The sequence below is a fragment of the Eimeria acervulina genome, genomic scaffold (genome assembly GCF_000499425.1).
Source record: "Eimeria acervulina Houghton genomic scaffold, Eah_scaff803, whole genome shotgun sequence".
NCBI classification, from domain to species: Eukaryota; Apicomplexa; class Conoidasida; order Eucoccidiorida; family Eimeriidae; genus Eimeria; species Eimeria acervulina.
In genome coordinates, this window is record NW_013547134.1 from 4,570 (window position 1) to 16,180 (window position 11,611).

The following is an 11,611-nucleotide window of genomic DNA, read 5'->3' on the forward strand; positions in this document are numbered from 1 at the left end:
GCAGCAGCTGCAGCAGCTGCAGCAGCAGCAAGCAGCATCGGAAGCCGCTGCAGCAGCAGCGGCGGCTGCTGCACAGCAGTGTTAGCTGACGGCACCTAACATTAGTTCTTTAAAATATTTTGTAACAGAAGGCGTCTGTAGCTTTCTTTCTGAGGCTATTTACCTTCATCTTTTGTGTTTATTAGCAGCGGCAGCAGCAGCCGCAGCAACAGCAGCATCAACCGTACAGCAGCAACAGCTGCTGCACGACCGGGGCCCTGCTCTGTCGCACCCGTTGGGGGAGCATGTACCACTTCCTGCCACCACTGAGGGCTTTATAGGGGAGAAGTAGTTTTGTTTTTTTGCTTACGAGTATTCGTAAGGGGGCAGTAGCAGCAGCCGCAGCAGCAGCAGCAGCAGCAGCAGCAGCAGCAGCGGCAGCCGCCGCCGCCGCAGCAGCAGCACCACAAGCACGCACTGAACTTCAACATGAAGGAGCGAGCTGAGGCATCTCAAGAGACAACGGCAGCATCAAGTGGGCCCTCGGGGCCCTCCTCCGTGGCTCTGCCTCGTGTACAGCACTCTGAGGGGGGCAGCAGCAGCAGCAACGGCAGCAGCAGCACCACCACCACCAACGGTAGCAGCGGCAGCAGCAGCAGCAACAGCAACGGCAGCAGCAGCAGCAGCAGCAACGGCAGCAGCAGCAGCAGCGGCCACGGTAGCAGCAGCAGTAGCAACAGCAACGTCAGCAGCAGCAGCAGCAGCCACGGTAGCAGCAGCAGCACCACCACCAGAAGCGGCAACAGCAGCAGCAGCAACAGCAGCAGCAGCAACAGCCGGCGGCAAGAGTATCTGGAGAGCTGCGCCTCGCCTTTTCTGTCTGAGTATAGAGCGGCCGCATTTGCTGCTCTGAGTGGTCTCCTCAACTCCGCCTTGGCAGCAGGGGGAGCAGCAGCAGCAACAGCAGCAGCAGTGCCTCAGCGGCTGGCGTCTCTTGCTGCTTCAGCCGGTTTGCCTGCTGCTTCTGAGCCTGAGGAGCGAGCAGTGCAGCAGCAGCAGCAGGAGCAGCAAGAGCAGCAGCAGCACTTCGGCCTCTCCGGGTCTCTTCCGTGGCGCTGTCCCTTCCACCACCCAGAAAGCCAGCAGCGGAGTACAGCAGCAGCAGCAGCAGCAGCAGCAGGTGTAGGGCCTGTTAGAGGGCGACATCTGCAGCGGGGCCTAGGTCCCGGAAGCAGCAGCAGGAATCGCAGCAGCAGCCGCAGCAGCAGCCGCAAGGGGCCCCACCGCCGTCATCGCAGTTTAGGGTGGCGCGCATACAACAAGCGTCCCTACAGCAGACCTCGGCAGCAGCAGCAGCAGCAGCAACAGCAGCAGCAGCAGGGAGGTCTGTGGTTTGGAGAAATCTCCTTCAACTTTGGCTGTCCCCTTTGTCTTGCTATATCATTATCTGCTGCAGCACGCGGGCGGGCAGTGCATGCAGTAGACACCTGCCTCAGCTCCGTACAGCAGCAGCAGAAGCAGCAGCAGCAGCAGCAACAGAAGCAGCAGCAGCAGCAGCCTCCAGAGAGTGAGGACTCCGATTGCTTTCCTTCTTCCCCAGAAGGGACACCCCGCCACCCCTACTGCGGCCCTGGTTCTATCAGCTCGGGGCTGCAGCAGGAGCAGCAGCACCTGTCTCCGCAGCAGCAGCAGGAGCAGCAGCAGCAGCAGCAGCTTCTAGAGGGCCGCCTGTTCTGTACAGACAGCAGGGAAGTGCAGCAGCAACAGCGGCGCCACAGAGCCCTCGATGTTATTATTTCTGCTTTGCTGCCGCGGTCTATAGCGAGCAGCAGCAGAGGCTCCCCCACTTCTGCAGGGGTTTCAGCTGCAGCAGCAACAGCAGCAACAGCAGCAGCAGCAGCAGGCGAGGGGACCCCCAACAGCCGAAGAGGTCAGTTCGTGTCTTCGCTTCCTTCGCGTGCTCTGGCCTTGGCGGGTGCAGCAGCCGCAGCAGCTTCGGCGGCAGCAGCAGCAGCAGCCGCAGCGCCAGCAACGTTGCGTCGGCGCCACAGCAGCAGCAGCAGCAGCAGCAGCAGCAACAACAGCTGCTTAGTGGAGACCAGCACGGCCCCACACTACGCGGAGTACTTAGCTTTTCATGTTGAGAAGTGGAGGGAAGGATCCTTTGATGAACTCGAGATAGAAGCTGATAGGTTGTTAGTAGATCCTCTGCAGGCTCGCTGCACAATTATGTAGCTGCTGCTCCTGCTGCTGCTGCTGCTGCTGCTGCTCCTGCTGCTCCTGCTGCTGGTAGTGGTTCTGAGGCAACTGTACGACCGCCAAGACAGGCAACTGCAGCAGCAGGATCTGCAGCGCAAAACCCAACCTGCTGCAGCAGCAACAGCAGCAGCAACAGCAGCAACAACAGCAGCAGCAGCAGCAGCATAATGGGGAGGACGTCTCGGTGGAAAGTTCGTAGGGGCCGGCGACAGCCACGCGGCCCCTCTCTAACTGCTGCTGCTGTCTTGCAGCGCATCGATGCGCAGCAGCAAAAGAAATATAACAGACCCCCCACCAGCAAACAAATCCGGAAAGATGCTGACCCGCTGCAGCAGCAGCAGCAGCAGCAGCAGCAGCAGACGCAGCAGCCGCAGAAGCAAAAGGAGAAAGCCGTCAAGCGGAAGCAGCAGCAGCAGCAAGAACAGCAGCAGCAGCAAACGCCGCAAAAGCTGTCCAGAAATATTCGCAGGAAGCTCCGTCTGTTGCAGCAGAAGAAAGATATGCAGCAGCAACAGCAGCAGCAGCAACAGCAGAATGCAGATGGAGCCGAGAGCAGCGGCAGCACAGCAGAGTCTCCTTCAGCTCCCTCTGCAGCAATGTAGGCTTCAGATATACACCTCAATTAGTATGTTGTTTATATTTTTATTATTTTGTTGTTTATTTTTTACTTTGTATGCGCAGTTACAAATAAGAAGGAGGGCTTGTGGTTCTTATGCTGCTGCTGCTGCTGCTGCTGCTGCTGCTGTGATTCAGGAAGAAGCGAAAGCAAAAGCAGCAGGCCGCTGCAACGGAAGCAGGAGCCACGGAGGCAGCAGCAAAAACTGCAGCAGCAGCTAAAGCTGCAGCAGCAGCCAAGCCTCCAGCAGCTGAAGCTGGAGAAGGAAAGACAGTTGCAGCAAAGGCAGCTGCAACAGCAAGTGCAGCAAGATCAGCGGCAGCAGGAGGATCAGCAGCATCAGCAGCAGCAGCAACAAGGAATGAAAAGCAGCGACACATAATGCTGTGGGGTGATGTGGTGGATGGGCCCCCTGACTTGCGGGCCTTCAAACAAAAATTAGAAGCTCTGAAGGCTAAGTCTTCGCGGTGAGTTTGCTGCTGCTGCTGTTGTTGCTGCTGTTGCTGCTGCTCCCTCTGCTGCTGTTGTTCATGCTGCTTGTGCTGCTGCTGCTGCAGTTTTTGGTTTTGTTGCTGCTACTGCAGCAGTAGCAGCAGCAGACGGGAATTGCGAAGCAGCAGCAGGGTGGGGCTTTTATTTTGCTGCTGTTGTCTGTAGGGCTGGAGAGGATAGGGGAGTAGCAGCAATAGCAGCAGAAGCAGCAGCAGGAGTTGATGCAGCAGAGGAGGCAGAAGGCTCTCCGATAGTAAAAGGAAAAGCTGCTGCTGCTGCTGCTGCTGTAACTACTACTTCGTATCAGCAGCAGGTGATTGAGGCGTACAGACAGGTGAAGAAGCGGCGGAAGGAGGCGGAGCAGCAGCAACAGCAGCAGCAGCAGCTGCGGAAGCAGCAGCAGCAGCAGAGACGGGAGGGGTACCGCAAGGGTGGCCGTGAAGGGAAGACAGATGCTAGCAGCAGCAGCAGCAGCAGCAAGTCGTGGTCTTTCGACAAGTCTATACTGTATAGAAGCGATTGGGTGTTCAAGCACAGCCTAAATCATTGAGGCTAACTGCTGCTGCAGTGCAGCAGCAGGTGCAGCTGCTGGAGTCGGTGGTGGTGCTGCTGCTCCTCGGCTTGCTGCTGCAGCAGCCCGTGGCAGTGTACTGCCATTCAGCGTGTCTGCACAGAATTTTAAGCGGCTCTTTGCAGCAGCAACAGCAGCAGAAACAGCAGCAACAGCAAGAATTTGTCTGCTCATCGCATGCAGCGAGTAGCTGCAGCAGCAGCAACAGCAACAACAGCAGCCTTTCCGCTGCTGGGAGCATAATGAGCCCCCAGCAAAACGAAGATGTAAGCAGAAAACTTTTACTGTTCAAACAAACTTGAAGGCCTTGCTGTTGCTGTTGCTGTTGCTGCTGCTGTTGTTCCTGCTGCTGGTGCTAGGCTTGCTGCTGCGTTTGCTGTTAGAACTGCTGATGCGTCTACTGTTGGTGGTGCTGCTGAGTTTGCTGTTGTTGCTAAGTTTGCTGCTGCTGCTGGCTGTACTGCCACTACTAAGCCCCAGCAAATGCTGACAGCAGCAGAAACAGCAGCAGCAGAAGCAGCAGCAGCAGAAACAGCAGCAGCAGCAGCAGGAGCAGCAGCAGCCTTTGGGGCTCGCGCTGAAGGTTCTAAGTGCATACGCTGTAGTGAGAAGAAGACACAACAGCAAGAGCACCAGCAGCTGCTGCTGCTGCAGCACAGCAGCAACAGCAGCAGCTTGAGCTCTTGCTGATCTGCAACCTCCAGCAGCAACCTGGGGTTGCGGAGCAGCAAGAGCTAAAGCGAGGAATTGAAGCCAAAAGCCACAAACCCTAAACCCTCTATCCACGCCCCTCACATAGCAAACCCTAAACCCTGGACCTTAAACCCTAAACCCTAGACTTTAAATCCTAAACCCTAGACCTTAAACCCTAAACCCAAGGCCTTAAAGCCTAGACCTTCAACTCTAATCCCTTGATCTTAAACCCTAGACCTTCAACTCTAATCCCTTGACCTTAAACCCTAGGTCTTAAACCCTAAACCCTAGAGCTTCGTGCAGTCTGGGCCTTTGGGGGCGGGAGCAGCAGCAGCTGCTGCAGCCTTGCGTTAGTATGCAGCTGCGTTGCGAGTATATATTAGTAGAAACTTCTTTAAATAGATTAAATAAATAATTTTTAGAGATTAATTAAACAAAAAAATCAAAGAGACAAAGTAAAAGAAAGAAGAATAACAGCCAGCAGCAACATCAGAGCCACCGGTCTCATCATAATAGAAAGGGGCCCCTGCAGCAACTGCTACTGCTGCTGCTGCTGCTGCTGTTTTTTCTTCTTGTGTTTAAATTAAATACATAAATACAATTAATTCTTTTAGGAAGAGATACTGAAATGCAAGAGAAACGCAGTGCAGCGGACGCGCCAACGACAGGGCCCAGCCAATAGCAGCAACTCCTGCTGTTGCTGCTGCTGCTGCTGCTGCAGTTGCTGCTGCTGCTTCACTTGGCTCTACTGCTGCTGATCTTGCATGCAAAGGCCGTCTTCCTTGCTTCTGTGAAACTCATATTCTCTTGCTAGGGAGAGGAGAACCCCACGCAACACCAGCAGTAGCTGCTGCTGCGCCAGCTGCAACAGCAGCAGCAGCAGCAGCAGCAACAACAACAACAGCAGCAGCCACACACATAGGCTTGTTGAGTCACCTTCTTCTTCAGCAGCGTCAGAGTTTACACACAAGCAGCGGCAGCAGCAGCAGCAGGAGCAGCCGCTGCTGCAGCCATGTCCAACCCTAAGCAGGGGGCCCCCTCTACGGGGGCCCCTACTGAGTCGGCTTCTTTGAAAGATGCTGCAGAAGCAGCTAACTCGGATGAATCTTCTCGTAGAAGAGAGGAGGCCACTGATCCTGCTGCTGCAGCAGCAGAGCAGCGGGAGCAGCAGCAGAACCCGCAGCAACAGCAAGAGCAGCAGCAGCAGCATCTGGGGAGAGAGCCGCAGCAGGAGGGTCCATCGACCGAATCTCAAGCCCAGCAACAGCAGCAAGAACAGCAGCAGCAGCAGCAGCAACAGCAGCAGCAGGAGCAGCAACGGCAACAGCAGCAGGAGCAGCAACAGGAGCAAGAACAGCAGCAACAACAGCAGCAGCAGCAGCAGCAGCAGCAGCGACAAACGGAGAGAACCGGAAGGCGAGACAGCGGTATCAGGAAGCTTTCGTCGACAAGTTTGTCTGACAGCAGTGTCGGGCTTGCGCAGCAAATGAAGGCTCTAGGAGCACTAGCAGAGTCCAGCAGCAGCCGCAGCAGCATGGGCAGCGCTGCTCCTGTCGGTGTTGCTGTTGCTGGCTCAGGCCGTCTCCGCGTAATGCGGAGGGAAGATTCTGTCTCTTTAAAAGCAGCAGCAGCAGCAGCAGCAGCAGCAGCTGGCGGTACATCAGAGGGGGAAGGACAGCAGCAGCAGCAGCAGCATGTGATGAATGCATCCGATCGCGGCTCTAGTGGCGAGTTGGGGCCGAGTGCTGCTGGCAGCAGCAGCAGCAGCAGCTCTTGTAGCAGCGCAGGATTGTCTCCTCGCTTGGGGGCTTCGCTGCTGCTGCGGCCTTTTGCTTCTTCTGCCTCTGTTGCAGATGTTGCTGTAGCTAGAGGTCAAGAAGAACTCGCAGAAATCTTCTGGAAACCAGACGCAGCAAATCTTCAAAGCCGTAGGGTTTAGGGTTTAGGGTTAGGGTTTAGGGTTTAGGGTTTAGGGTTAGGGTTTAGGGTTTGATGGCTGAGGATTTATGGTTTTTAGCTGGGGATTGGAGGGTTTAGGGTTTAGGGTTTACGATTTAGGGTATAGAGTTTGAGGATTTAGGCTTTGAGGGTTTAGGGCTTAGGGTTTAGGGTTTGAGGGTTTAGGGTTTAGGGTTTAGGGTTTGCGGTGCAGACTTGGGCGGCAGTTGGAGGCCTCGGCTGCTTGTCGGAGACAGTCGCGAGAACGTGAGACAGAAAAATAAATAAATAAATATAAAAAATAAATATAATTAAATAAATATAATTTAATAGATATAAATAAATAAATATAAATAAGCATACATAAACAAGCAATAAACGCAATAAAAGATAAACAATTAGGTAGTTCGTGAGACTAAGGATAGAAATGTAAATAGATAAATAAATAAAAACAAACAAAAATAAAACAAACGGAGACAAACAAAGACAGAGACAAACAAAGACAAAGACAAAAGCGTTTAAAGACTGCTAGCTAATAACGACCATCTCTCAACGTGCTGTTGCTGCTGTTGCTGCTGCTGCTGTTGCTGCTGCTGCTGTTTCTGCTGCTGCTGTTGCTGCTGCTGCTGTTGCTGCTGCGCAGATGCCTGAAGCCCTTGCACATGACATTGAAGAGGCGAGTGGGGCGCAGCACTCCTCGGGTGAGTTTCCAGCCTTCTTTCTCTCTCCCCAAGGCCAAGGGTTTAGGGTTTAGGGTTTAGGGTTTAGGGTTTGGGGGGTGTTTGAGCTTCTCTTTAGGGCTGGGGAGCGACAGGGATGGGCCTGGAAAGACGGCACGGCGAGGCAGCGGAGCAGCTGATTGCCAGGTAGCTAGCTGTGTAGCTAGCTGTGTAGCTAGCTGTGTAGCTAGCTGTGTAGCTAGATATGTAGCTAGCTAGCTATGTAGGCAGCTAGATCTATTGCCGTGCGTCTGTCTTCTACGAGGGGAGGGTCCTGCTATCTCGCTAGCTAGCTATCTATGCAGCTAGCTAACTAGCTGGATAGGTAGCTAGCTAACTAGCCAGAGCTTGTATAGCTAGAGCGGGATGTAGCTAGCCAGGCCTCTCTTCAGGTAGCCGCGTGTGTCCTCAGTTACCCTGCTGAAGCATTCGTTTTGCTCTTTCCCTACCTGGCTAGCTAGCTACCTGGCTAGTTAGCTAGCTAGCTAGCTAGCTGTTTCTACGTTTGAGGTTTGCGATGCAGGCGCTGAAGGAAGGCCTTGCGGGGATGAGTCGAACATTTCTGGCGGATGTTCATGGAGAGCTGCAGCAAGAAGTTAGCAGGAGGCAGCAGCAGCGGCAGCAGCAGAAGCAGCAGCAGCAGCAGCAGCAACAGCAACAGCAGCAATGGAGAGAGGAGCCGGAGGTGTATGTAGTCGAAGGACTCCCTTCAGTGCCTCCGCCCGCACCAAGTGCAGACGAAACAACAACCTGTAAGTGCTGCTCTTCTTATTGCTGCTGCTGCTGCTGCTGTGCTGCAGCTTGAGCCGCCTTGGCTTCTGCAGACTCATTTAGCGTTCGTTCGTCTCTGCTACTGCTGCTATTGCTACTGCTGCTGTTGCTGGTGCTGCTGCTACTGCTGCTACTGCTGCTGCTGCTGCTGCTGCAGCTGCAGCAGAATGCGATGGTGGTTCTGGGTTATCGGAGTTATCTTTTGAGGGTATAGACCTCGACTTGGCCTTCGAACGATTTGCAGGGGCGGACTTCTCACGTAAGGCTCTTGCTGCTGCTGCTGCTGCTGTTGCTGCTGTTGCTGTTGCTGCTGCTGTTGCTACTGCTGCTGCTGTTGCTGCTGTTGCTGTTGCTGTTGCTCCTGGTGCTACTGCTGCTGCTGCTGCTGCTGCTGGTTGTTTCTGCTGCCTGCTGCAGCCCTTACTTCGCTGCTGCAGCAGTAGCATGTGAACCTGTGGGGCAATGCAAGCAAGTTGGTAGCTAGCTAGCTAGCTAGCTAGCTAGCTAGATAGCTATCTATCTAGATATAGCTAGGTAGCGCTCTGGCTAGCTATCTGGCTAGTTGGCTGTGCATGCTGCTGAGGACGCTGGTTGTTGCTGCTGTTGCGGTGTGGGGCGTTTGCTGCTGCTGCGCTGCAGCAACCGAGACACCCGACTCAGATATGTTGCAGCTGTACGCTGCAAACAAGATAGAGAGGAGGCGCAGCAGAAGCCTTCGAGAGAGAAAGGAGTCGCCTTTAAGCAGATTCAGCAGACTTCAAAAAGAAATACCCCAAGCTGTTCAACTCGTTGTGAGGCACCTGCTGCTGCTGCTGCTGCTGCTGCGGATGCTGCTGCGGATGCTGCTGCGCATGCTGCTGATGGCGGTCGTGCTGCTGCTGATTGTGCTGCTGCTGCTGCTGACGATAATGCTGCTGCTCATGATGCTGATGTTGCTTCTTTTGGCTCCGATGCTGCTGCTCGTCTTGCTGCTGCTGCTGCTCTTCTTCTCGCTGTTGCTTATGTTGCTCTTCCTGCTGCTGATGCCGATGCTGGTGCTGGTGGTGCTGCTGCTGCTGCAGGAGAGTCTCTGCGAGCATGTGGAGGAGACGCGGAAGCAGCAGCAGCAAGAGGATCGCTCGTGTGGCGCTGCATATATTTTGTCTTTGAATACGGCTCTTGCTGGTGAGGGGATTGCTTTCTTTATTTTGTTTGTTTATTTATTTGTTTGTTTATTTGTTTGTTTATTTGTTTGTTTGTTTGTTTGTTTATTTGTTTGTTTATTTGTTTGTTTATTTGTCTGTTTGTTTGTCTGGGGCTTACTTGCATGCGAGTTATTCTGCGTCTCACTGGTTTAAGCCTGCTGCTGCAGCAGTGTCTGTGCACAGCAGAGGCAGCAGTAGCAGCAGCAGCAGCGTGTGCTGCAGCAGCAATAGCAGCAGCCGGGAGTCATACTGCTTCATGTGGCTCGTTGTTTTTTGTTTGTTTTTTCTTTATGTATGCACCTCCTCTCTATCAGCGGCAACGCAGCAGGCAGAAGCTGCTGTGCTAGAGGGAGTAGCAGCAGATGCTGCGCTGCAGCGGGTGCTCTTCAAGCAGCAGCCGCAGCAGCAGACTGAGGAGGCCTCATACCTTGAAGCCAGCGACACAGGGGGCCTTCTCGCCCCGCTCTACTGCCCCAGCACTTGTATAGAGATGGATGCGTTGGTGCGGAGCGCTCAGGTAAGCTGCAGCAGCACTGCTGCTGCTGCTACAACAAGGCTGTTGCTGCTGCGGCAGCAGCATTCTGCCACGCTGCTGCAGCAGCACCAAGGCAGAAGCAACTTTGCTGCTTTGTTTCTAGCCCCACAGTGCCTCTATTCACCCAGCTTACCGCTGTTAAGCTGCTCTCAGCTGCTGCTGCTGAATCCCTGGCGCATGCATACACCCCAAGTGCTTCAATGTGCGCGCAGGAACAGCTGCAGCACCAGAAGCAGCAGCACTACCAGCAACAGCAGCAGCAGCAAGCCGTCAGCAGCAACGGTAGCGCGCTTGAGGTGCTGGTACGTTAGAGGCATCACTTCGAGAGCTTAAGTCAGGATGTGTGCTTAGAGTTTAGGGTTTAGGGTTTAGGGTTTAGGGTTTAGGTTCTTGACCCGTGCTGCAGGATGCTACACACTTAGCGATGGCCTCGCAAGCTGCTGCAGCCAGACGGCTGCTGCAGCTGGAAGACCGACTCCAGCGTAGGCCCGAGCTACCTGCTGCTGCTACTGCTGCTGCTTGCTGCTACTGCTGCTGTTTGCTGCTGCTGCTGCTGCTTGCCGCTGCTGCTGCTGCTTGCTGTCGCTTCTCTTTGTTGTTGCTGCTGCTGCTGCTGAGGTAGCGGAGAGCAAAGGACATCTTCGTAGCTGCAGCGCAAGCAGCAGCACCCGCAACCCCTGCAGCCTCAAGAGCAGCAGCAGCAGCTGTTGCTGCAGAAGCAGCAGCAAAGGGCGCCACTGTCTCTTCATCTCCTTCCTGTGTTGTTCGCAGGGCTTGAAAAACTTTGTGTGCCTGCTGCAGCGGCAGCAACATCAGCAGCAACAGCAGCAACAACAGGATCAGCAGCAGCAGCAGCAGCAGCAACAGCAGCAGCAGAAGTAGAAGCAACGAAGGCAGCAGATCCTGAGGTTCTGCAGTTGGCTTCTCAATGGGAGGCAGACCCGCACGCTCCAACACTCGTCGGTAAGCAGCAACTGGCTAGCTAGCCAAGTAGCTAGCTATCCCAGCTAGCCAGACAGCTAGATAACCAAGTGGATAGCCAAGCAGCTAGCTAGCTAGCTAGCAGCTAGATAGTGCAGCCCTTGGCCTACTGCATATGGCCGAGGCTCCACCGCCGTTCCTTTCCTTCTGCAGCTGCTAAGTGTGAGAAGTTCTTGCTGTTGATGCTGCTTTGGCTGCTGTTGCTTCTGCTGCTTATGGTGCCGTTTTTGTTGCTGCTTGTGCTCTTGCTGCTGCTGCTGCTGCTGCAGAGTTGGCGTCTCGTCTGCACTGCTTGCTGTCGCTTGCTGCGGATCCTTCGCCTCTGTCTGAGCTCTCTGCGCGTCTCTCGGTGGTGGGTTGCTGCCTGGCTGAGCAGGAGGAGCAGCAGCATGAGCAGCAGCAGCAGCAGCAGCAGCGGCAGCAGCAGCGGTGGGAGCAGGAGAGAGGCCTATTAGGAGAAGAAGATCTAATAGAATTCTCCCCTGAACAGATTGCACTGTCGCTACACCAGAAACTGCTTCCCTGTAAACATTTAGTAGACAAACTTCCTGAAGTGCGTGTCGCCTTGAGTCAGGCCAAAGACAGATTCGCTGATGTAAGAACAAACCCTAAACCCTAAACCCTAAACCGTAGGCTCTCAGTTGCAATGAGGGGTTCATTCAGAGGACCTCTTTCTAAGGCATTTGTTTATTTTTTATTTGAGGTGTAACTGCAGCTTAGCTGCAGACTGCGCGCAATCAACACAAGACGACTCAAGCGAATTATTAAAGGCGGTAGAGACAGTTAGAGAGGGTTTAGGGTTTAGGGTTTAGGGTTTAGGGTTTAGTTTGGGTACAGGGGTTTGCCTTCTTTCTGTTTGCTGCAGGTGGCGTG

At 54.3% G+C, this 11,611-nt stretch overlaps 2 protein-coding genes across 2 annotated transcripts; both read left to right on the top strand.

Annotated features, from left to right (window-relative positions):
* Positions 1-468: 468 nt before the first annotated feature.
* EAH_00049500 (hypothetical protein, conserved) lies at positions 469-4,607 on the top strand (the record flags this gene model as incomplete). Its single annotated transcript, XM_013391343.1, has 6 exons — positions 469-2,178; positions 2,490-2,836; positions 2,992-3,321; positions 3,512-3,853; positions 4,021-4,183; positions 4,392-4,607. The coding sequence occupies 6 exons, from the start codon at positions 469-471 to the stop codon at positions 4,605-4,607; spliced, it is 3,108 nt and encodes a 1,035-aa protein (XP_013246797.1).
* Positions 4,608-5,622: 1,015 nt separating this feature from the next.
* Positions 5,623-11,357, top strand: EAH_00049510 (hypothetical protein, conserved; the record flags this gene model as incomplete). Its single annotated transcript, XM_013391344.1, has 13 exons — positions 5,623-6,538; positions 6,763-6,815; positions 7,192-7,249; positions 7,347-7,414; positions 7,791-8,019; positions 8,196-8,297; positions 8,678-8,829; positions 9,100-9,202; positions 9,537-9,739; positions 9,970-10,059; positions 10,164-10,239; positions 10,529-10,720; positions 11,008-11,357. 13 exons carry the CDS (start codon positions 5,623-5,625, stop codon positions 11,355-11,357), a joined length of 2,592 nt encoding a protein of 863 aa, XP_013246798.1.
* Between the last annotated feature and the right edge of the window lie 254 nt (positions 11,358-11,611).